The sequence below is a fragment of the Sphaerodactylus townsendi genome, linkage group LG08 (genome assembly GCF_021028975.2).
Source record: "Sphaerodactylus townsendi isolate TG3544 linkage group LG08, MPM_Stown_v2.3, whole genome shotgun sequence".
Classification (NCBI taxonomy): domain Eukaryota; kingdom Metazoa; phylum Chordata; class Lepidosauria; order Squamata; family Sphaerodactylidae; genus Sphaerodactylus; species Sphaerodactylus townsendi.
This window is the reverse complement of record NC_059432.1, coordinates 55,201,680-55,228,284: the sequence shown is the minus strand read 5'-3', so window position 1 is coordinate 55,228,284 and position 26,605 is coordinate 55,201,680. Positions and strand designations below refer to the sequence as shown.

Sequence of the window (26,605 nt, the reverse complement as noted above, 5' to 3'; positions counted from 1 at the left end):
TCCAAAATAAGAAAGAGAGAGAGAGAGAACTCTGTAATATTTATTATTATTTTTATTATGTTGTTTCTCCTTCTCTTCTGATTTTGGGACAGCCCAGAAACAAAGCTTCAGTTTAAAAACTGTCCATCCTATTTGCTGCAGTTTATAAGTTATTGTTGCTGAATGATTGGGAACTGTCCATCACCAGCAAGAGAACTTGCAGTTTACTTAAGAAATTGCACGTGTGACAAAAGCAGCCTCTGGAGTGTGGTGGCCGCTGTGAATAGAGGGAGGGAAGGCAATTAGTTGCCGTGTTGTTGGAGCTTTTTACTTGTCAAACTGGAGCCTCGTTGCTTTTGTTATTGCCATGTAAAGGGAAATTGCAGGGTTTTGTTTTGGTATTAAGGGCCTTAACGGTTGCTGGCTGACACTTTATGTGCAAAGGCCAGATAGCTATGGAAAAGGATGGTGGTAAGAAAAGCAAACAGAATTTTTTCCTGTCTCAGTTCTATCTTTTGGCGAGTCTGTTCAAATTCTTACCATTTTTTATCTGCTTTTGTACTACACATCAATCTGTACAACCTGTCAAAATGCAACATGACAGTTGTGGAGATGCCTTGCAACAAAAGTTCATTTTTTAGGAAAAAAATGTAAGTTGTAATACTATTTGCAGTAGTTCAAACATTTGGGACAGGTCTTCATGCATCATCTGAAAGTATGCGTAATTGTTCTTGGTTAATGCAGGGACTTTTTAATATTTTAAAAACCATTTGGTGGTTAGACGAATGATGATTTTGTATTTGAAATTCTTCATCATTACCTTGCCCTTACGAATATTTTTAATTAATACGTATAATTGCTGTTTTGAACAGCAGTTAATATAGATTTGCTTACATTCCATTGCTTACATTTGCTTACATTCCATTGCTAAAATAAGAGAATGTTCCTATAGCTGACATTGGTAACTTAGATAATGTGGGGAAAATAAATCACTGTTGTTCCGTTTACTAAGGAAACAGAAGTGTATTTTTTCGCTTACTCAGGGAAACTTTAAAGTATAATATCTTTAAACGCTGGTTATGTGATAAGTTTTCCTTATATTGCTTTCATGTAGCAATTGGTAGAAAACAAGGAGCATAATTTTTAATACTGTTAAAGGTTGAGGCAGAGAAGAATCCTCTCATGGTAAAATCTACTAAATAATTTTTTTTGTCAGAGTGACAAGACAACTTGTTCCTGAAGCTATTGCCTGACGAAAATTGTTTGGTAGGATCTGACAGTACCTCTCATAAAGTGAATTCTTCCCACACTTAGGTTCTCATGCTCCCTCATGGCTATCTGTTGTTGCCTCACAACACTTAACATTACCTATATGATTTGAGTTGTAGTAGTGCTATCATTGATTTCCAAGGTAACTGCTTTTTTAGCTATCCATAGTAGACACACAGGTGGCGGGGGTGGGGTGGGGAGCAGCAGCAGCAAGCGAATTTTTGTATTAGAAAACAGGCAATTATTCTAGTTTTGATATCCTCTTCAGTCTCTTATAAAATAAAACACTGCTCTCAGCCAACATCCGATGTCACAATGGATCTTGAGCATTCAGAAAATGCCAGGCCTCAAAACTGGGAGCATCTTGATCTTTTAGAACCATACTTTAAATGAAAACACGGGCAGAGGATGGGAGGGAGAGAAAGTGAAAAGCTGCAAGGGAAATAATACAAAGCCAGGACAATTGGCATCTAGACAGTGAAGAAAGAAAGTTTTTGAGATTAAGAGTGAGGGGGGAAAGCTGCTATGTACCCAAGGGATGCAATTTTAGTAGGAATGGAAGATCTGAATGGTAAAGGAGGAGCACTTGCGCCTGGATTCTCTCTATTCCAGCAGTTTGGCTGTTGGCATCTCAATTTGAATTGCTGGGTGAGTAGCATTTGTGTGTGTGGGGGCGTGTGTGTGTTATGTGCATGCATGTGGATTTCAGTGCCCATGCATGCTTTTTGGTCTTGACCACTGAACCGTTTGTGCGAATGTTTTTTTATTTGAGTCTGTGGAAATATTTTTTAAAAGATAAAGATAAAACGGTCAATTCAAGCTGCGACCCTTGTTCAGAACTTTAAGACAGTGAGAGTATGGGGGGAGGGCTATAGAATGACATGTCATTTACAGTTCTTATCATGTATATTAGTTACCAAACAACACAAAGCATGACTGCTTATGTTGAAAGCCATGGAAGAGTTTTAAAAGATGCTTGCAGGGGATTCCCCCCCCCCCCATTTCCCTTGTTTTTGAAGAGAACTTTCTCTCTTCTTGTGGAGTGTTGTCCTAGGGAAGGATCTATGGACAGCTGGTTGCATTTTTTAAAAACATTAAAGTTGATGAATATTGATTGCTAACAAAAGTAAGTATGGTATGTCTCCATAAGTAGAGTTTGTGGCTAACATATACTGTGATAGGTGAACACGCATGGCATAACAATATTATTGCTTTCTAAATACATACTTTGGGGTTTTTTAAAGTTGTATACTTTTTATTTCGGTTATGTATCTAAACACTGTCTGCTTTAGGAGTAAAGACTTTTAATCTAACAAATACAGTTGATAAGTTTATAACTTTTTATTTATTTATTTGACTTGATATGCCGCCCCTCCCTTTTCTGATGGCCCTTATTTTTACAGTGATGTTTAAAAATTATCATTGTTGCAGTAATTTAATTCCATGGAATCTTCTCCATGTTCCTTTCTTTAATGTTTTCTTTAATTTTTGTACATTTGTTAAGGGTTATATTTTGAATTGTTAAGGGCCCCTCATGCAAATAAATCAGACGCAGTGGGGAAAAGGGAAATTAATATAACATGCGGTTTCACAGACTCTAAAAGAAAAGTAAGTACATTTTTACATAGTATTTGTATATATTCAAAAGAAATCTAGGAATTATTTTGCCTATTAAGGCCCCCCCCCCTTCTGGAGTTTGTTTTTCCTTAATCCTAAATGTGTATGAGAGGAAACATGCAATAAGATTCTAGTTTTAAAAACACTAGCAGAGCATAATTTGTGATGTAGTAATTACTGATCTATCTGCTACTCAGGTTTAGGCCTCATTGTAGACTGTTTTTACTTTGATGTTACGAAAATTTGTTATAAAGCTAATTCATAGAATTTATATATTTAAATTTTGTCTGCAATCATCCTAATTCTATTAATTTTTTTTTTTTGTGATTGCCTTTTTACATTTTGGAAGGCAAAACATTTAAAACACGCTATTTAAAGTGTGTGCAGAGTTGATACATATATGTAATATGCCATTAATTTCCCCAGGGATTATAATTTAGAAGGCTAGATCACTTTATTTTAGGCTAACTAAGTGACAATTTTAAAATAGAAAGACATTTTGCATATGGTGTTAGGGAAGGTTGTATACTGAATTTGAAGTTTTACAGTTCTGTCTTCCTGTAATTAGTTGCTTTTTATTTTTAAAAAGTGAGAAAATTGTAATGGTCTTCTCCACTCATTTTTTGAAATACCAAACAACTTCACATACTAACATAGCAATGTGCTTTTGACTGTTGCTCTAGTCTATCGTCATCTTTTCCCCGTTTCCAATGATGTTTTGGGAGCAATAATCTGTGCACACATGATAGGAATTTGTAGAAGATGAATTGCTTTTTGAGAATTCAACTAATGTGTTGCAAAAATCAAAAGCTAAGTCACTTGAATTGCCGTTACACTTGTAGTTATTCATATTAAATCAATTGAAAAGAAGTATCTACATAATTACGTTTGGAGTAAGACAACATTACTACTGAATTCCAAAGCATCGCCATATCCTGTTTCATACTATTATGCCAGATGTCAATTTTGTTTGACACAGAAACATATACAACGTGTGCTTTTGGTTACCACTTCTGAAGACAATTTCTTAACTATAAGGATTTCCCTGTTCTTCACGTCATTATACTTTTTGTTTTAAAATAAATAAAATATACAGTGGAGCGTACAATCTGTCTCTGAATATCCAAATATATGTACACAGGTAGCATAAAGCGTAAACTTGATGAAAATAATACTTATTTTTGTGGTTCATCATCATTTTGCCAAGAGCATCATCCATTTTACATTACAAATTCCCATGCTGATAAAATCAGTGTATATGTATGTACCAGAACTGATTTAAAGGATTGTCTTAATAGAAAGACCGAGCCCAATAATTATTTCCTCCTGATGATGAAGTTAGAAAATCTCTGTTTTTGAAGAAAAATTTGGTGATATTGATTGTACCCAGCCTTATCTTATGAGAAATTATATTCCAGAAAACTGTAAAACTATATTCTGTGTACATTTTAATATTTAGAGTCTGCATTAGAATTGCCTCTATATAAAAAAAAATCTCTTTCCATCCATTACAAAGAGCATTAAAAGACAAGCAATGTAATTTGTTTACATTGGGTTATAACAAACATTTGTTTGTGATGCTGTATGCAGGGTTCTTTCACAAAAGAAGGAATAGTAGAATTTTGGGCTAAAAACCTTATTCAGGTGTGAATGCATACTTCATTTTAATTAATTGCATGTTGGGTAAATAAACTGAATTTACTTGAACCATCTCGTTCTCTGAAGGAAAATATTCTCCACAGCTTTGGAAAGGTTTCTTTGTATACCCAGGTTAAATTAATTAATTAATTATATAATTTATATATATATATATATATATATATATATATATATATATATATATATATATATGAGACTAATAAGAACAACTTGATTGCATAATCCAAGATTGCATACTGGAAGGGAGGGGGTCATAGTTCCCATTATTTAGTATGCCTGACAGTTAAGAAAGATTGATATTATATGTAGTTTAGAATAAGGAACAGTCCTTTTCAAATATGATGTGTCCCTTAAAACCATTTACCTTTTGTGAGCCCTATATATGGGTATCTATCTTGTTTTCATTTTCTCTATTTTTGAACTAGTACCGGGGGCTCTAAAATATTCTTTATAAATCTATTCTCCTACTGAGATTATTTATCCTTGACAATTTATTTGATAAAAATGTAAATTAAAGTGTATTTGTCTATCCTGAGAATAAAAGGTAGAGGCCCGCTTTAAATATAAATACAGTATTTTCTGTTAATATTTTACTGGCTTTAATAATTGTAATGTATGTATCCCTCTTTTTAATGTATCCCTCTTTTTAATGTAAATTGTTGCAAAAGTCACCCTTAGTTATGGAGTCATTCCTGGAGGGGTCTAGTGATTTGAGAGTGCTGTAGCACTTCTGCAACATCCCATGAAAGAGCAGGTAAATTGTACAGGTCTTCTGTGTAATCGTTGTTGTTCTAGCATACTAAGTTCACAAAAGCAGTTTAAGTTTCAGGTCCAGTTTTTATTGTATAGAAAAGAGACCATTTGGGTGTACTGAAGAAATGGGATGGCGTGAAAAAGACAGGCAAAGCTGTCATTCAATTTGTTTTCAGTATATGGTGATTAAAAGGTTTAAAAGTGAATTGTGAGCTTACAGTTATCTTTGGTTATTCTTTGCAGAGTAAGAAGGAGGATTGTACAGGTCTAGAAAATTGAATAATAAAATCAGTGTTACAATCCAGAATGTAAACATTCTAGTGTAATGCATGTCCAGGATAAAGAGGTTAATAGACCTCTACATATCTCTCAAGTTAGTAGACCTTATGGTTGAAGTAAACCTAAAAGGTAAGAAGTTAATTCTTCAGGTTGCGAACCGTGAACTTAAGCCTTGAACTAAATTTGTTCCTATTGAAAGCTCTCTGGTCAGTTAAGTATTATTAGCTTGTACATTTAATTATACTAACAAATTGTCCCAGCATATATATTGTAATACCCTGGAGCTCTTTTTTCACCAAACGCTTTTGGGAAAATATATCAGAATTCACTCAAGACACATTTGTGCTTTCAACTACAGTTCAGCTTAAATTTCTAACAGGAATGTCTTGTCTATGGTTTACGTTATCCTTGTGTATACATGTGTTAAACCATTTGTCATTCCTGTTTGGTAACTTCATTGTTGATTCCTTGAGTGCAATTTAAGCTGCTTTGCTTGAGGCATGAAAATTAATGTTTGTATTTTGTTTTGCTTTTCAGTTACCAACTTTAAAACAAAAAGTCCCCATTTCTTTATTTTGCTTTTGTTCCATTTTCATTTCGAGTGATTCTAAACTGCATGTTCCAGAGTTACTAACATAAAAACCAACTGTGATATTCATTAATGGACTGGGGGAAAGAAACTACTATTTTTGGAGAAGGTCAATTTTCCTCAGAATAGTTATTAGCTTTTATTATAAAACAAGCCCAAGAAGAAAATATACTCTAGAAAATAATCATGCATTGGCTAGAGGGAATGAACTAAGATGACCTAATAGGCCTTTTTTATCTAATTTCTTTGACTTACCTTTTATAGTCTTGGATGCTGCTAGACACTGCTCTTCTTAAAGCCCCTATTCACTTCAAAGAGAAAAGCAAATGCAAGATTAATCTTCTCATCACTCACATTACTAATAGTCTCCTCCTGTGTTCCCCCCCCAGCTTATTTAATATAATTCCATAATTTTGCTTTTAAAGGCAGCCTTGTTTGTTATACAATCAGAAGTGCTTCCAAAATTGTTTGTGTCTTCCTCTTGCACATTATAGGCTATACTTAAATTGAACATAGATATCTTTGCCCACTCTTCCTCACTAGCTATGCCTTTATATTAGCAACAAAAACTTAATTTCAGAGGGAACTTGATAGTTTAACATAAATTATGTACAATAATGTTTTTTGCGATTAGTTCACATGGATTTTAACACCAGTAGTAGCACAATAACTTGAAGTAATATGGGCTTCTAATCAAAGCCTAACCCTTCATAAATTGGAGCTATGGAGGTTTACAAGGAGTGTCACTAAAAGGATGAGATCACAAGAGAAATCAGCAAGAACCCATTTTTGCCAGTGACAAGATGATATAGTTCCAGGTGTTGGGAATGGCATGGCAGGATTCAGAATAGCCAAAGATCAAAAAGGAAACAAAAGAGTCATCTCATTCACAGAATAGTTGTTTCATGTCTGCTAACAATCCAGTAGTCTTACCCTTCTCTTCAAGGCCCCTTCCACACATGCAGAATGATGCATTTTCAATCCACTTTCACAATTGTTTGAAAGTGGATTTTGCTAGTCTGCACTGTAAAATGCAGCTGCAAAGTGTATTGAAAGTGGATTATTCTGCATGTGCAGAAGGGGCGTAAGATTTGCACTAGTGTGCTCTTTCTGAATTTCTGGCACAATAGTATTTTTTGTGAAATGTTGACAGAAAAGTTTGTGTTCTCATCCTGTCTAATTTACTTGAACAAGGAAATGATATGTTTACAGTGCAATATTGGATCCCCTGGTTGTTGTTTTTTTAAGTTCAGAGCAGCTAAGGACCCAGTTATGGGGCAACTGGAAAGCATGTGGGAGAGCCATCTCTAGGTGCTTATTTACTAATCTAAATCACACTCACCTCCTCCAGCTGTTTGACATTCTATAATACAAACAGCAGCTTCTGCTAGAGTACCTATATTGAGAGACGAGAGGAAGATCTCTTGAGCAGTATCCTCAGGGCAACCTTGTGAGCGAAACAACTATATTACCTAAGCTAAAGATCTACAAGATCAACTTCAAACTGTTTCTTTATCAATAATTTACTCGTGTATTGTTTTCCTTGTGTTATTTTACTGTGATCCTTAGGAGCACCTTGTGAGGTGGCATCGCAGTTTTCCTTTTGCATCAAAGCCACTTGATATGCAGAGGAACCAGTTGTTTCATTTGTGAGCATCTTGGAATAATACATAAATCAATTGTGTTAACCCAATCATAACAGCATTTCCAGCATTTGTTTATACCTTTCCTGGGTGCTCGAGACAATAAAACACTCATAAAACATTCCTTGCAAAATATTTTGGCTGTTCATGACAAAGAATGAGTCTTCATATTGTTACCTATGGCAGTCAGGGGTGTCACTGAAAGTCGGTGTGATCTGTGGTTGCAATGTGCATTCAGGTGTACCGCAAGTGAAAATAAACCAGAAATTTGTTGTTTTGCTTTGGTCAGGGATATCTGAAACGATTCCAAACTGTAGCAAATTTCAGGAGTAATGAAAATTTATGTCTTAGGATTTCAGAAAAAGAGAGAGACAGAGGAAGAAGAAACTGGTCTGTTTGGAGATGTCTCCACCCCCCTTTAAATTTTAAAGGGTCATTATTTTCTGTGGTAAGAACTGGCTTCCAAAATTGGAGACCTAGTTTCTCTAAAGTCCATATGAAATAGTGGCTTTGCTATTTCCTGTGAGTTATCAACCAAGTCTAACCAGTCAGCAGTTAGCATCACTAGTTCCTTAAAATATTAAAGGCTATTATTTTCTGGAGGAATAGACCTGAACTTTGATTTTGGAGGCCAGATCTTCTTGTAGAAAGTACTGGACCTTAAAATTCAAAATCTGTTCGGCTAAACTATCTTCTTCATTCTCTCTACTTCTGCTTTCTTGGAGGGGGTGAATGGGGAAAATTACTGAAGTGTCCTGAATTTTCAGAACTTGGGGAAAAAATCCCCAAAGAGAGTCCGAAAATGTAGGATAACAGAAAATTATGTCTTCCACAAATCTGGACCCCAAATTAATCCTTTTTTAAAACATGTACATCTCTGGTTGGTGGACTAGAATGAACTGTAATAAGCATCAAAGAATCCTGTGTAGTATACATGCAATATTTTCACCTTATGGCTTGTTGGCTGGAGCTTAAAAGCTTCATCATTGCTTATACTCTTAAAACCTTATAACTCCTGTAAGCATGTCTGAGAAGAGGGCACAAGGATGGAAAGCAGCAGAAATGAACAAATATATTTGTTTCAACAAAGTTTGTTGAAGAGGAAGTATTAACACTGAAAGATTCTTTGCTACCAGAACCTTTATTATAGTTTGATATTTCTTCGGATATTTTGGAGTCTCATAGACAAAATGGATCAGTACAAACATAAACATGTTTTGCTTGAAAGATCCTAAAATACTTGACCATTAAGTATTTTAAACAATTGTATTGATGAGATGATGTCAGATCAAAACATTCTATACTTCTAAGCATCACCCCATCCCATACCTGTTTACTTTAATTCAGATTGTTCATTAATATACTATTTATTCCAGATTTTTTTCCCCTAACTTCTTGGCAATGTTCCCATAATGGCTTATAAAACAAGACAGTGTAAAACAAGAACAATTTTAAAAGTCCAGCTACTATCTTTGTTGCCCTGTTATTAACAAGATATTAACAAGCAATTGTGTACATGCTTATTTGGGAGTAAACACTTATGAATAAATTGGTATAGAAGTCCACTGGAAATTTTATTTTTCCCATTTTATGGGGGAATGGGTGGGGAAGGGATATAAAGAAAGACTTCACTGAGGTTGTTTAGTGAGGCAATGTCAGAATTTTAACTTGGGGTTTTCCCAGTCCACTACAACCTTCTCCTTCTACCCTTTCCTATTGGAAATTATGAAAAAACATTATCTCACACAATCAAAAAATGGTAAGTAAAAAAGAGCATGAAGTGATTAAAAGGAGATCAGTGGAAGCACATTTTTTAGGACCAAACCCTGAAAATTATAGGTTTACTGGTGTTTGCTGAAAATATTCATCCTTTTTTATACTTGCTTTTGCTCTTCCTGAATGAGAATAATAGTGAACACTCTGACATCTCCTGGACTGAGGTGGTGCTCAGGGGCACCACTGCTCTGTCCCGGATTCTTTTAATGTGATTCCTTTTACTCAATGTTAATGCAAATTGTTCCTTACTTAAAGTAATAAAAGGGAATGAAGACACATTCGAAAATGAAACTTGACTCTAATCCATTCGTCATCTAATACTAGCCTCTTTATCTTTGTTGCTACCTAATCTGGTTAAATGTCCCTGTTGTAGGATTTTAGTGTAAATCCTCTATAGGGAATAAGGGGGGGGGGTGCAATTGGATTACTTGCAGCAAATGGTTCAGCAGTTTGCTTGTTTCAGCTTAATTTTTTTCTCAGTGAACCTGTGAGGAGACTTTACAGATCAGATTGTACTGAACCAACTATAGTTCTTTATTTTTTGTTTCCATTATTATTATTATTATTATTATTATTATTATTATTATTATTATTATTATTATTATTATTATTATTATTATTATTAATTAGTCTTGATAGACCACCCAACCCCCCAAGGGCTCTGACAACATTATTAATGACAACTTTCCACAGAATGTTAATAGCAAAATTTTATATTTGCATTTTCCAATAAGTGTTTCTGTACAAGGTTCTGGGTTTCCCCATATTTTTATACAATTGTTTTGATGATTTATCACTGTTCTGATGATTTATCACTGTTCATTTGATGCTATATATGGGCTGCGATTATTTGACAATTTATCAAGACTTTTACAGTATTTGGTAGCAACTTTCTGTATAATGGACAAATAGTTTAGGGTTGAACTGTAACAGTGTGGTCCCAAGTAGTTACATCGTTTTGTATGTAACTCTGTGGTTCGGTCAGCAATTCAAGTACTCCAAAGTGATTTATACCATCTTCCACACCATTAGTTAAGATTTCAGATGCAGTTGGCTCTGTCATGAAGAGGAAAAATGTAAAGAATTCAGAATTTAAAAAGCAGTAAGGCTGTGTGCATACATACGATGATGTGAACAGGGCACAAGAGGAACAATTTTCTGCCCCTTGTGGGACTTAAATTTCAATTATCAGGCCTCCTTCTTTTAAAAGATCACACCTTTTATTTCTCTTGAAAACGATAAAAGATGGAGGGCTAATATGAATAATAACATTACTAGATATAGCAGATGCAAGATTGGATCTAGCTTCTACACCTTGCTAATAATAAAAGCTTTGACCTGCTGACACAGGGGGCCTCACCAGGTCTGTGTGTCCTGAAATGAACTCTGTAGCACTCACAGCAGATTCTGGGTAAAAGCTGTGTCAGCAGTTTGAATTTGCCATTGTGGACAGTTACATATAGGTGAAAGTGATCTTGGTATATCTTACACCAATTGCCCCTTATACTTCCTTGTTTCATATTGTTATGACCCATTACACTGCCATAATAAAAACAGTATGCCTTAAGCTATGCACATTTTTTGCTTTGTTTTGTTTAAAATGCTCTCTATTTCATAAGGGCAATTTTTCCTAAAATGCTGGGTGAGGGATAAGACATAGGTAAGAAAAATTTCTGGGTGAATCACACAATTGCTGATAAGTACTTCAGGAGACTTCACTTGCTGGCCAGGGTCTGCAACCCCAAAGAATGGTCCTTAAAAAAAAGTGTAATGGGTTAAGTTCCAAAGAAATATAATGCACATCAGAACTTTAGGAGAAAAGAGAAATTGATTAAAGATGCTTTGATGAGATGTCATACTGAAAGTATTTTTTGTCAATGTCAGGGTTGTGTTTCTAAAATACTTTAGATCTGTGTTTAGCTTTGTTAATGGAGCATATTTCCCACACATTCCTTTCTTTTTCTTTGTGCAGTCTAACAAAGTCCCAGTTGTGCAGCACCCACACCATGTACATCCTCTTACGCCTCTTATTACATACAGCAATGAACACTTCACACCGGGCAATCCTCCTCCACACTTACCAGCCGACGTAGATCCAAAAACAGGTAGGTTGAAAGAACTATTGCAGAGAGTTGTTGGAGAAGATGTTGGAGTGGGGAGTGGCAAAGAAGTTTCCTAAAATACCATGTAGCTAAATCAGCTGAGAAGAATATTTGCTTAGAAACAAACATAATTAAATAAAATTAGCATTTTGGTTATAACTGCCTGCCTTACTGTAGAGATGCTGTGTACCGTCATTAAGGCCTTAAAATTTAGTGATCACAGCTAAATAACTGCAGGGCAGTTTCATTCTAACCTTCATAATTACTATGGACAGTTGGATATAATGTGTAGTGGTACTTTTTATGAAAAACCAGGTAGCAGATTATGATTTTACTAAAGATTAGTTCCTGGTGGTGATATTTTGTCTAAAAGTGTTAATTGAAAATCTTTAAAGCATTTTGAAGGAATATTCTTGGGAAGAGAAGAAATGATGCTTCCATTGTAGGGCATTTAGTACAAATGTAGATGGAGATTACACTAAAAGTTAGAGTTTTTCAATTTTGGTGCCATTTCTTGATGTTTGTGTTCAGATTATGATGAATGTGCAATCTACTTCTTAATCTGAACAAATGAGTCTGCAATAATATATCGTGGGTATGTGAGTAGATTGTACCTTAAATGTACATAAATGTATTGTTTAATTTATAAAGTAAAATCTATTCACAGTTCATAGATAATGTTTTAAGAAAAGTTCATTGGCTTATCTGGAGCTGTTCCACACTTGTGTGTCCTGCATATTGCAGCCAGTGATTATTATTAATTATCTTTGATCTCAAGTTAAATTATCTTTTTTTAATGAACGCTATATTGTTCTGGTTCTGGTGGGTTTTCCGGGCTGTGTGGCCGTGGTCTGGTGGATCTTATTCCTAACATTTCGCCTGCATCTGTGGCTGGCATCTTCAGAGGTGTATCACAGAGGAAAGTCTGTTACACACTGTGTCCACAGTGTGTAACAGACACAGTGTGTAACAGTCTTCACTCTGTGATACACCTCTGAAGATGCCAGCCACAGATGCAGGTGAAACGTCAGGAACAAGATCCACCAGACCACGGCCACACAGCCCAGAAAAACCACTAGAACCAGTTGAATCCGACCATGAAAGCCTTCAACAACACGCTATATTGTTCCTTTATAACAGGATTGAATGCTCTCTTATAATTTTTTGTATCTGCTACATTTTAGAAACATTTATGTCAGTCCAAAGCATACTTATTACGCACACAAGACACTGTAAACCATGGTTAGATTTATTAGTGTTAAAGAGCAGACTTTGTTGCTAACCAAATATACATACACACACATCTTGTTAGCCTATTGCCCTAGAGAATGAAATAGTGTCAGTCTTTGTTCTTCAGACTGCAGAGAGTCCTCAGAGAACAATTTTTTTGTTAGTCCAAATCCCTCTAAGTTAATTAAAAAGTAAATTTGAAACCATGAATACATGTCAGTGCTTGTCAAAGAACTGTTCTAGTTGAGATTAACATATGTAGATAATGTATCTAAGGTTCAGTCCATGAATGAATGAACTGGTACATTAATTTTTTTTTTCAAATTCCCCAATTTGACTTCCTTTAGATCAAAGTTAATGTTAACTTTGCATAGGTTTAAAAGAAGCTTATCCAGCAATCTTTGGGTATTGCAAATACATGGCAGCATAATCTAACACCCATTTAAATAATAGGAACACAGGAATAATTTTTAAATGGTTATCGTGAAACATATGATTAGCGTCTGTAGACTGTTTACTTCTCTTCTGTGAACATTCTTTCAAGTGTGCAAATAGCACACTGTATGGTTAAAGCCCAGTTAATCTGTTTGGTTTTTGTAATGGAGAAAAAGCTGTGTCTGCCTGAAAATGTCACCCAGGGAGATTTAATTTAGAGATTAAAAACTGTGAGTGACTTAAAAAAATAGTTTTTCAGCTGTGAATGCAGCACCTCTTCATTTTAATACTCCCTTTTCTTAATTCTGCTCTAGCTATATTGTTAGGAGTTTCATTCTCTTGATGACCCAACCTTGTAATACTCACTTGAGAAAGTTCAAGGGCTTCAATATTGCAACTGTAATCTATAAACTGGAATCATATGGAGCCCCAGAGACCTTAGTGGAACAACTCCAAATGAAGTGTTTCAAGGACGTCTGTGAGGCACTATAAATATCAAAATAGCACTGTTTTGTTCAACATTAATAGTTTAATAGGGATCAATCAATTAACATTCAATATATGCATTTTATTACATTTATGTCCTACTTTTTTCCATCATGGCCTACATGATATAGTGGTTAGAGTGTCAGACTAGTGTCTAAAGATCCTAATTCAAATCCTCACTCTGCCATGGATTGGATTGCCAACCTTCAGGTGGTAGCTAGAGATCTCCTGGGATTATAACTAATATTTAGATGACAGAGATAAGTTCATCTGGAGAAAATGGCTGCTTGGAAGGTAGACTCTGGGATTACACCCCATTCAAGCCCCTTCCCAAACCTCACTCTCCCAAAACCTTTAGATTCCACCCCTGAAAATCCTTGCCATGCAAACTTGCTGGCTAACCTTGAACCAATCACATGCTTAGCCTAACCTACCTCACAAGGTTCTTGTGAGTATAGAATGAAGGAGAGAAGTCACTTCAGGTTCCCATTCAAAAGCAGGATGGGATATAAATGAAGTAAATGAATAATCTTGTTGGGTGGCAAGGTGGATAAAAACCAATGATTTTTTCACAATCAAAATTGATTTTTTTAAAATTTAAATCGGATTTTTAATTTAAATTGAATTTTTAATGAAATACCTTTTTTTCTTTTTCCTTTTTTTTCCAATTTAAATATACTCTGCCCTGTATGAAGGTCTCAGGGTGGCATACAAAATTGAATACTACAATAAAAATAACATTAAATATAACTTGTAATGATATAAACAATCATTAAAAACACCATAAAACATTTCCAGAGTATTACCCACTCACCTACCCTCCCCCATGCCAGTCCAGCAGCCTCCAAAGGGGGCAACAAGGGGGTCAAAGGCCTTGGTGAAGAAGAAAGTCTTTGCCAGGCACTGAAACCCATAAAGGGTTGGCACGTGGTGAATTTCCACAGGGAGACTATTCCATAGTCTAGGTCCAGCCATGGAGAAAGCCATCCGGTGTATTCCATCTTCCCACACCTCCATGGGGGCAGGAACCAACAGGAGAGCACAACTACTCAACCTCAGATAATTTAAATAGTTTTCTATTAAGATACGTTATAGTCCAAAGGTTATTCATCATTAAATAAGGGTTTTTTTAATTATATGGTATGACACTGTATGTTCATGCAATGTTTAATTTTTTTAGGAAATGAATTCCATTCATATGTAAGATTATTTTGGGCAGTTTTTCTATCTGGAAGATATCACAGATGCTTAGTTTTGCAGTCTCAAAACTGTGAATTTGTGTCTGCAGAGATAATATACCTCTTCGTCACTATTAAAATGTTATAAAATAAACACACAGATTTGAGAAAAAGACCTTAATGCAGTTGTTTCTTTGAAAATCTATATACACAGACTCAATCTCTTACCTATTAAGTGCTAAGTTTTAAGAAATTGAATGAATAGAAATTGGAGTTGAATAGGTCTGCTCAAGGAGCTAAGTGTGAGGAAGGAGGAGCAAGCAGTAAAAATGAAAGTGAAACCTTTTGAGCAGAATACTCCTTAAGTCTTGAGATCTTTGTGTGTATAGCTTGAGATTTATCATATAATTTTCTCCCTGGATGAGAAATCTATAATGGCAGCAGCCATAAAAGAGAGCCAGTATTTTAATGAAGTTCCTCTACCTATGAGTAAAGCTGGCATGCATGCAAATTGGAAACACTGCTACCAAGAACTGAAAGGCCTGATGGCCTGAATGTAACCGGAGATAATTTCATAACTATTTCCAATAGTATAACCAAACCAGTTATTTTTTATATATAACTGTAAAACTAATCCAAAAAGTTATTATTCTAAATGTGAAACCTTTATCTGGTTGAAAAATATAAGATTTTCACACTAGTGATTTCAATCGTGATTTAAAGTTATTTGATTTAAATCAAATCTACCCTGCTGGGTGGCCTTGAGACAGTTGTACTTTCTCTCAGTTGAACCTATCAGACAGCGTTGTTGTTGTGAAAATAAAATGGAATGAAGACTGATGTTGTAACTTGCTTTGGCTCCCTGTTGTGGAGGGATGCTGGGTATAGATATTGAAACAAATTAATACATTTAATACTTAGGTCTCCCTGGACATATCCCATTCAGACACTGATCAAAATAATAATACTTGTTTATCTTCAGCAAAGTTGCTGCATATGCACCTTTCAACCATAACCATTCATGGCATGTTAAAGTTCATAAAATCAATAACCATCAAATACACCACAGCAATTTTTATAAGACCAATAAAATAATTAAAGTTACAAAGTTTGAAGGAGAAACCAAAAGTGGATCCAGACACCAGTACTATTGTCCAATAACTCAGGAAGGCTTGTTTAAGACAGTGGTGTATGTTTAAGCATACACCAAAAAAAAAGTGAAATTTGAATGTGACAAGGAGGCATTTGAAAAATCATGTACTCTAATCAGAAAGTTGGGAAACGATGCATTGGGAGTATGCTCAATAACAGGTCCAGGTTTGTTGTTGCTCACTATGTGAAACAATTCACAGCAACAAGTCAAACACAGAGAGGTATCAGTTTCCACTATTTTAACACATTACTATCACCACTTTAACATAATATAATACATCATCTTGATTAAATGATAGACTGCAGAATTACAGAGTCTCTCACCCAGCCTTTCACTATCATGTACGAAGTCATCTTTTCCCAATTACTTTGATCATTTTCCAAGCATTTATGTGGTTAATGATAGCCAAATGACCCACAATAACTAGTATTTCAACATTTTTAGCATTACTCTCAGTTAAACTTGATGCAAATATAACCTTAACCATGCTTCAAATGAAGGGCAAGTGAAATGCTCCTGCAGTGTCTCATTCACGTTTTTAAAGTATGCTTTTGGTGGGGAACATTGTATCTGTCCAGACTTTTGTCGCTGAGAACACCTTTTATTAATCTGAGAAGGATGATAATAGTCCATATTAATTAAATGAGTCACTCCACTCTGAAATATGCATCTGAATCTTTACATAGTTTCAGAACTCCTTTTTTTGCTCATTTAAGATATTAGTGTATAAATAAACAAGAATTAGAAACTAAAGTAGCAGAAGAGATGTGTCTTCCATAAGTTTAATGGCCTTTCAGAAGTAGGATCACACCAGACACATAATGGTTTATTTCAGAAAGTACTTTCCAGTGCCCCAAAGGTGGCCGCACAAGGAGACGACAGATATGATCATACAAAATGAAAGTGGGATAGGAGCCTCCATCCTTTTAAGGCTTTGGGAGAACAAAGTCCTGCATGGTCTTTGACTGTGGGGAAGAAAACAGATCAAATGTCTTACTTCTGTAGCTGAGTTTCATTTGCTTACTGTACTAAGTAGGCTGCTCTGGGGAGGACATGCAAAGGCAGTAGGCCATGTCTTTAGAATAGGAAGTAGAGTTATAAAAGGCAGAAATAGTGTTACTCATGGTGTCGAGGTTTATATGACTTTTCTGCCTCCTTTCTTTCCACCTTCTTTCTGTCCTGACCCATTTTTTTATGATTATTCCTTTTCCTCATCCTTAGGAATTCCACGGCCTCCGCACCCTCCAGATATATCTCCTTATTATCCACTATCACCGGGCACTGTGGGGCAAATCCCCCATCCGCTAGGATGGTTAGTACCACAGTAAGGAGTTCCATTTTTTTAATTTCTTTTTTTATTTTTCATTTTTGTATAAGCATGCGTATAAGGGGTGAGACATACTTTTTTCTTTGCTTGGAATATGCATATAGAGAGGAGCATAAAGGGCATTTGCCAGTTTATGATGCAGGCAAATCAATAACATTTAATGAACAAAGTGATGGATGTCAAATGTGGGCATCATTTAATTTGTTCTGATTCCTGATGACCCATCAATTTCAAACATGAATACAAAAAGTTAAGTGGCAGATCTTAATGGAAGGAGGGTCGAGGAATGACATTTCCTGGATTACCTTATTTTTTTGAAAGCATTCTTATTTGTTTGGTAAATTGGATCACTGAGAAATAGCTTCAGAAATATTGCTTGAAGATTATTTGTTGCACAGCTATTATCAATATAATTGTAATTGCATGTACATGTTATAATTTGTTGTTTCCAGTGTTTGGGATATCTTTCTTTTCAAAACCTTTTATGAACTGAAATGTTATTCAAAGTATTGGAAAGGAGTTAAATGAGAACCTGATTTTAAAATCCAACCCCTCCCCCCCAGAAGAATGAAGAGAAAATTTCAATTTTTATGCAATACGTTCTTCCTTTCTTCCTTTCTTACAATGGTGAACGGGCTTCTTTCAACCTTAGCTGCCTTGATACAATGTAGTAACCATGTCAAAAGTTTATTGCTTTGTTCAAACATATTCAACAAGTGTACAGAAATGATTTCTATCTAGAGTATGTTTTATACCTCTGGACAGGACTCACTGCTGGGGAAGCACTTACTTGTGATAACTACTTACCTAGTTATCAATGCATATGTCATAATGTTGGCTTTATAAATCTAACTTTGAGATTCAAGTGATCTCTGACAGCCCTTTCAATGTGGCAGCTTTAATTATTGTCCCCAAAATAACATTGATTTGGAAATGAGGGGAAATTGAGTTTTCTCTGAAGAAAAGTGCACTACAGGCCAAGCCTATATTGTGCTACTGCATTATATTCAGCTCCACTAAATCTGCAAAAACCTGTCATTTTTTTACCATCCCTTCTGGATATAGTTGTTTACTTTTACAGGCAGTATATTGTTGAAGCTTTCTTCCTAATGCTGTAGCATATTATTTATTTTGTAGAGGAACAGGGTGGTCCCCAAGGAAAAAAGCCCCACAGTTGTGGGAAAGAAAATCCTACTTATGGCACAAAATGTCCACAATTTGAAGGAAAGGGAATAAGTAATTACGAACAGTACCCTCAGAGTCACCATGATAGTCAGCCAATCAAAGGCCAAGACACTTTTGACCAGTTTTTGTTGGTTTGTTTTGATATGTTGACATTTGATTAGCTTCTTCCATGTTCTTTTGTACATATAGATGAATTCAATAGATTCAGAAATAACTAATTAGATATTTTAGAAACATGGATATCTGGTTTGCCTCCTGCTGTAGATACTTATATGTTTACTGCATTTTTGATGCAACTGTGGTGTATGTCAAACAGCGTACACTCTTTTCAAAGATCCAATTGATATTTTTATTATTTTAGTTTTTGTTACATTTATTGCTGTTATCTACATTAAACTTGGGATCCACCCATAATAAGTTGGATTAGAGTATGTTTAGCAGAGTGTTTTTTGAAAACCTAACAAAATGTTACCTGCTCACTTGATACATTTGAAGGACAGATGAAAAGGACTAGCAGCATAGACAAACCTCAATCAGAAAAAGTTACGTAGCTTTCATGAGGATGCTGTTTTGCATGTTGCTGTATTTTTTAATTATTGTAATGAGGTATGATTGTCTATTGGTTACCCACAATACTTCTTGGGGACTCTCCCCCGGTAACTCTTGTCAACACTTGTTAATCTGACAAAAGGCTACAAATTAAGCTCTGTTAATTTAATGTTTTCTCACCGAGATCTAAATACCGAAAGAGGCCCAAAGCGCAACTGAAGTCCTTTGATTCACTGTACTTTATTTTGGTATAAATTTACATTCATTATTGTTTTCCTTTGGATGTGTAGCCCTCAATTAGTGTGATGGCTCCATTAAAGCAAGCAAGACTTCGCCTTTAATTATTACAACAAAACACCTAGTTTCAGCTTGGGGAGAGGGTCTCTATTGACATAAGCAGAGGTTATAAAATTTAATTAGCCATTCGTATCAGATTTATGGCATTCAAATTGTTCTGTGTTTCTTTCCTTTGATCCATGCTGTACAATCCCCAAGATTTTTGTCCTGATCAAATGAGAATAAAGCTTACTGTGCAAAGAGAAGTTTTTAAAAAATGCAAAAAATGTTTTGTTTTGTTTGTACTCATTTCTTCCCCTGTCTTTCTAGGCAAGGTCAACCAGTCTATCCAATCACAACAGGGGGATTCCGGCATCCCTACCCAACTGCTCTGACTGTCAACGCTTCCATGTCAAGGTGAGTTCTAAGTATCTAGGTCCAGACATGGAAAACTGTTCATTCTCTTTATCATTCTATGTAGAACAGGAAGCTCAGCTAGAAAAATACCTTGATTTAGTTAAGCAGAGATATTCCTTTTACATGGGGGGGGGGGGGTGACCTCTCCCTGACCTTCACATCATATATTGTAACCGAAAGTGAGGGATTGCATTTATATAAATTATTAGAATACTAAAAGCAAACAAAACACACATAGACGTCCATGATGCTGAGAATCCAGAAGACCATATTTTTGAACATTTTTGCTTCCTCTGCAGTCTTTATTTAAACCAGAATTTTCTCCAAAAAAGGGGGAGGATATACATTGTTATACAGGCCTTGAAGAAAAACTACTATTTTTTTTCCCTCATACTCAAGCTCAGAACATTTTAGTTGACATTAAAAAATCCACCTGATCTGCTCTGTATTTTTATATATTGACGTATATATTGCTCTCCCTACTCCCAACCTCCAATTAATTCCAGCTAATTTTCCAAGGGCTGGTAGTTTTATTTACAAACTGCTTGGCAGCACTATGTTTAAGTAATCACTAATTGCTCCTAATGATAGTTTTATTCTCTGTTCATCTGATTTTCAGGCTAGTTAATTAAATCGGTGGAGGTTTAGACTTTCCTGATGGGCTGAAACAGCTAATCCATTTTGATGATGGCACATAATTAAATTAGCATGCATTACATAGCAAGGTTCCACATCCCCCTCATCCCTCCCTCCTTGTACCTTTGCAGTCCCAGCAGTTAGGATATTAGGGTTAATATGTAAAGCAAAAAGAGGAAACTTCTTATCTAATAGAAACCACAACTGAAATGCAAAAAAAAATGCTATAATAAAAGAAACAAACTCTGTGCATACAGGGATAATTAATAACTTGGAATCCCTCACATAAAACTGAAACCTGTCAGTGTTGCACAGAGGTGGAAAACATAGGCAGGATAAGAGGAGCTGCCTCAATTATCATTAGTAAAGCTATTCTATTTATTTGGGGGGGGGTTGGCATGGGGGAGGAGAACAGAGAGAGACAAGAGATACGAATTATATTCCTCAAGTCTTCAAGAAAGGTATCTAGTTTAAAAGGGTATACAGCAAATTAAATACATTATTGTGGTAATGGGACGACAGAAGTACAAGTCTATTATACTTTTAGCAGTTACAGGAATTGTATGCTCCTTGCCCTGTTCCAGCACATCCTTTGATATTCATTCTATTCAGCAGCAGGGCCAGGACTTCTCAGAATTAAGTGATGGGTCATTATACTTTAAACACCATGGAGAAGCCTAGATTGGCAATTAAACAGCACTTGCTGACACTCGCTTGTGCCACTCTGTGACCCCCTTTAGATTGAGATGTTGGAGCTCGGGGCCCTCAGCCTGCTAAATTGGTAGCAGGCACTTCTCCTGACGAGGGCTGGCTCTGAAATCTGCCGGCTTCAAAGGGAGCAAGATCATGTATAAACCATAATGTGGGTGCACCGTGGCTCAAAAAAAAATGAGGCAGGGAATAGATGAAATGTTACAAGTGCAAGGGGAAAATGAGAGAATAATGACAAATCTAATGCAACTCAAAGAAGAATTGTTGCACGAAAAAATGCATCCCACTGCTTGTGCATAAAATCAAGGCAGGCAGATGACATCCAGTTAACAGAAACATGTCAACAGTGAAGTAAAGTGAGAGTGAGTAAGAGAGAAGCCCCTGAGACAGCCAGGAACAAAAAATTAGTTGTCGTTAACAAGTTACGGCTCATCATTATATTCTGGCTTGGAGCCATACAAGCAGACAGGGGTATATAATGAGCTGCTTAGAATTTTTAGGGTGTTTATTGCAATTCATAGAATACTTGTCTACAGAGAAGAATTTCTTAGAGCAGGAAGCGGGGTCCTTTATAAAACATGGCATCTATACAAATACACACAGAGAATCAGACATGGCATTTAAAGAAATTCTGGGTATGAATGAAAGCATGACCCTCCCCTCGCTGCATATATAGAATACATTTGACAGACAAATGTGTGTTTGTACAAATACATTAAATATTTTTGCAAATATGCATTATCTTATGGATAAATATTCTTGGCAATGTTCATCACTCCATTGGCCTCAAAGGTTTAGCCTCATCCCTCTTTGACATGCGGACGTGCAGGGTATGTAGCTTTTATGATCATGGCCTGTTTTGTTGAATAATATAAGATTGATTATTAATATTTAATATATGTTTAACTATGTGCCTTCTTGTCTGAATGTAAATACTGAGCTAGATTGCAGGTTTTTCATCAAGGCCCTGTTCATCTTTTCTTTAAAAACTTTCTTCGGGATCATCCCATTGTGACAACTCAGTGCTGTTGATACCAGTATGCCCACTGCAGTTGTGCCTTGGCATGTGCCAAAAAACTCACAAAACTTAATAACATTTTAGAAACAACTGAATATAAGCTAATTCCAAAAAAGCAATAATTTTAACTTACAGCAAAAACAAATAACAACTCTGCAGGCACCTCTTGAAGCCCTACGCATTCGCTATTTCGTAAGGAACAGCGTATTCTCCAAAAATGAAAAACAAATATTATTTACTGTCCTTCCCTTGTGCCTTGGCTATGTCCTTTTTTTACTTTTCTCCCAAGTTGTATAACTAGACATTATAACTAGATTTTATTCCTTAACTTTAATTTATGATGATTTCAATCATTCATAAGTTGATTTACATTTTTATATTATAACTTTGCTTATGTTCTGGACTTTTCTGGCAATGTGTTTTTGTTGATCAGAATACAAAATAACATCAAGAATCTGTACTGCTTAAAAATAGGTTTCCTGTGATTTTTTAAAAATAAAATGAGAGGTTCTGATTTTTCCATATATGAAAAACGTAGTTTCACATAAATGACAGTGATGGTGAAGTCACCTGATGAAGGTAACTTTGATAATTGCAGCACTGAAACTCTTGGTTCCTCATTTACAAATACATCATCACATCCTGTCCTTGTTTCTGCAGTCTGTAGGGATTTGGCCATGAATTGTCCACCACATGCTCCTCAGCTTCATTTAGAATAAACCAGGGAGTACTGAGTTTTGCATACTCCTTCCTCTTGACACTCAGGCTGTTTTCGCACAGCCAGAGCAGCGGGGCTGCATCGGCATGGTTCATGCTGATGCAAGCCCTGGGGCCGTTCGCACAAATGGCCCCACTGGCTGAGCAGCTGGCGGAGCAGGCCCCGCACAGCCGCAAAGCCCCCAAACTTACCTCCTCCTGGCTTCTGTTGCTCTGTGGAGGCCAAGGGACATGCCCCCATGGCCAGAGCAACGACTGCAGGGATGGAGGCCAGGAGGTGTGTCCCCTGGCCTCCACAGAGCAACGGAAGCCAAGAGAAGGTAAGGAGGCATTTGGGGCTGGTGCGAGGAAAACGCCACCTTCCACCCACTTCCGTTTGCACGGCAGCAGGTAGAATATGCCACATTTGAAAAACTGCATTTTTTTCAAAAGCGGCATTTTCACACTGCTTGAGCGGCACGAGCATGGCACTGCTTCAATGGGCTGTGTGGAAACAGCCTCAGTGTAGAGATTGGAGACTTTCTGGTTGGGTCAAAATGCAGATCGTCAGGACATCCAAACTGGATGAAATAGCAAATTGGGTTTGTCCTCTTGCCTGTAAGTCAGGATTCTAAGTCAGGATTAAGCTGTGGTTTAAAAACCTTTTTTTTTTTTTTTGGTTTAGATCTGAAAAACCACTGTTAATGTTAACCAGTGTTCATTCTGCTTGAACATCATGGTAAACTGCAGGAAGTCTGCACTTTACTTAAGGTTAATGAGGTTCAAATACATTCTTGCGGGTTCTCCTCACAAACAGATCTAGGCTTGTTCCCAATGCCTGATATGTAACCACAAAAATTTCACTATCACAGATATGCATATTGCTCAACTGCCAACATGAAAATACCTCTCCTTCCTTGCTTCCTATAGGCTTCAAAATGCAAGGAAACTAACAAGTACAGGAGAAAATGTACTTTCTGGGGCACTGAACAGGCAGGACTAAACCTATTCCTGCTGACCACAGTTTCTGCAGCAGAGGCATTTTTGCTTCCTTTCTGTCGACTTAATTGGAATCAATGTATTTTATCCCACCCAGTAAATGGGATCTGGTGTATGTGGCAGGAACTGCTGTTCACATAACCCAGGGGTCCCCAAACTTTTTAAACAGGGGGCCAGTTCACTGTCCCTCAGACTGTTGGAGGGCCGGACTAAAAAAAACGATGAACAAATTCCTATGCACAAATGATTGTAAAATGTTTGATTTCACCTTTCAGCCTTTCTGTCATGGTCTATTTTTAGAACAGTGACCAAAGTATGTCAAGTACAGAGTGGGCTCCAAATATTGTTGGGGAGGCTGTGGAATATCTTCCCCTGTAAAAAAAAAAAGCAGAACTTTCCCAATGAAACATTCCATCTAACCCAGGATCAGGTATCTTCCTGGGTTCTTTCCTCCCTAGCAGCCAGCGAGCGATTCGCCAGCCTGGCTGATGCCAATGGGAGTGAGGCAGAACAGAAAGCCAGAAAGCAACATATGGAGTAGCTGAGAGGGAAGGGCGGAGCAGGCGTTGCCACATGTAAGGTTTCCAACTCTGGGTCAGAAAATTCATGGAGATTTGGGGGTGCCATCATGTAACTGCAATCAACAGCCGTTGGGGCCGGTTCCTCCTCTCCCTCGAGCCCCCACTGCACATGAATGGAGCCATCGTCGCCATGCCTGGTGGGCCGGATAAATGCCTTCAGGGGGCCACATTTGGCCCCCGGGCCGTAGTTTGGGGACCCCTGACATAACCCTATCCCAGTTGTATCCCAGAGTGTAATCTCCCTGATTAGTTCTATGAAGACCACTGAAAGCATACCCTGTTCTACACAACTATCACCCTTATTATTTATTTACTTTATATCCTGCCTTTCATTTCAGTGGGGACCCAGAGTACCTTACCTCATTCTCCTCCTCCCCTCCTCCTCCTTAACAGGTGTATCTTTATCCTGAAATCTGTTTGCTGGCTACATTAGTGTATTGCAAAGCATGACAGAAATGGAATCTAGTATGTGATTTTTATGAGAGAGGCCTCATGAGTTGGGATGGGAGGGAAAGAAAGGGCTTCATCAAATGCACACAGTCCTTATTTGCTATATCCCTAGAATCATAGGCCGTTTCCGCACGGCTGAGGCAGCGGCTGTCCACCTGCTTAAAGTAAGCCACTGTGCGAACAGCTCCACAGGGACAGTGTTTTTGCTGTCCCTGGGGCGCTGTTTACTGCCCGTGTGGAAACAGCCCTAGAGTTGGAGGAGACCTCAAGGGCCATCATGTCCAATCAAGAGGTGGCATGCAGCCTATTCGCACCTATTCGGTAGAACCGGTTACTAAAATTTTCTCAGTTCGGAGAACCGGTTATTAATGATTAACTCCACTAGGGACAAGGGAGTAAACTCTGTCCCTGGGTACAACAAATCTCATCAAATGGGGGATGCAAAATTGCCCCCCAGGGCCTCCTGCGGCCCTCTGCGTCCCATGGCACCCCCCCATGTGTGTATGAACTGTATGAAATAATACAATATATAGTAATTCTATTTTTTTTGTTCATTAGTATAAAGGTTGGGAAAGTATTATAGGTAAAGATTTTTCTTTTTCTTTTTCCCCCTTGAAATTTATATTGGAAAGAATGGAGTTTAAACTACTCTTTTAGATTAAGGATTTTGGATCTCTCCCTCTGTTAGTTTTCTTTCAAGTGGAATAGATAAAGTAGTTATAGGAATCTGAAGGGGAAGTAGAAAGTAGGGAGGGTGGGAAATATGGGGAGGAAGGAGACAATATAGGATGTTTTAATTGGGGGGGTTGAGAGAGATAGACAATTAGATATGTTTGTAATATGTTAACAATTGTAAACAGTTTTTGGTTTCTCTCCTTATGTTATTATTTAAAATCAATCAATATAATTATATAAAAAAGAAATAATACACTACCATACGGTATATTGCTTTTTTGATACTTTAAACAGTAATTATTTTAATCTAGAGGCAGGGCGAAGGGGAACTGCACCTGGGATGCGCGCGCCCTGCGTCCTTGCCACAGCCCCGCCCAGGAATGCCCCATCTCTGCAATGCCTGGCCACGCCCCTGTCGTGCCCTGCCCAGCCCCATTGGCACTATGCCGCTGTTTGAATCCCACCACCATCGGAACCTGTTACTAAAATTTTTGAATCCCACCACTGGTCCAACCCCCTGCAATGCACCTTTCCTTTTAGCTTCCTCTCTGTTCCCAGTCTCCTTTGTCTATTCTCTCTCTCTCATCTCTGATACACACAGATAAACAAAGCCTATCATTCTGCCATCACAGCAATCACAGCAACTTTCTTTTGAGAGAAACAATACATATGAAGCTAAAACAAGATAGATGTAACAGTCAATTTATTTAGTAGGTCCATGCCACCTTTTTTTCAAGAAAGTAGTTGGCCTGTAATGGTCATGCTTGATTCTCTAAGCATGAGGACAAAGTGTGACAGAAATGACATAGTATGGTGGAAATGTATAAAATGCCTTGTTTATCATAAACTACACAAAGTCTTCCTTAGGAGTGAAGGCCAAGAGCCTGTTTACCTATAATTTTGCTGTTTCTTATACTGAGTGTTTTTTTAACCTGTT

The 26,605-nt window shown here is 36.9% G+C and overlaps 1 protein-coding gene across 47 annotated transcripts in view; it reads left to right on the top strand.

The window, feature by feature from the left end:
* The window catches only part of TCF7L2 (transcription factor 7 like 2), a 266,504-nt gene that overhangs the window by 218,393 nt on the left and 21,506 nt on the right, over window positions 1-26,605 (top strand). For 38 of the 47 annotated variants that reach the window (XR_007245213.1, XR_007245211.1, XR_007245212.1 and 35 more), the window contains 3 exons: window positions 11,537-11,669; window positions 17,370-17,472; window positions 19,816-19,902. Coding sequence is in view for 42 of the 47 variants with exons in the window: in XM_048504939.1 (XP_048360896.1) it covers window positions 11,537-11,669; window positions 17,370-17,472; window positions 19,816-19,902 (323 nt within the window). In the remaining 5 variants the exon portion in view is untranslated. Of the gene's footprint in view, window positions 1-1,653; window positions 1,897-11,536; window positions 11,670-17,369; window positions 17,473-19,815; window positions 19,903-26,605 lie in introns of those variants that run through there. The other 9 variants (XM_048504941.1, XM_048504940.1, XM_048504931.1 and 6 more) reach the window with 3 other exon arrangements.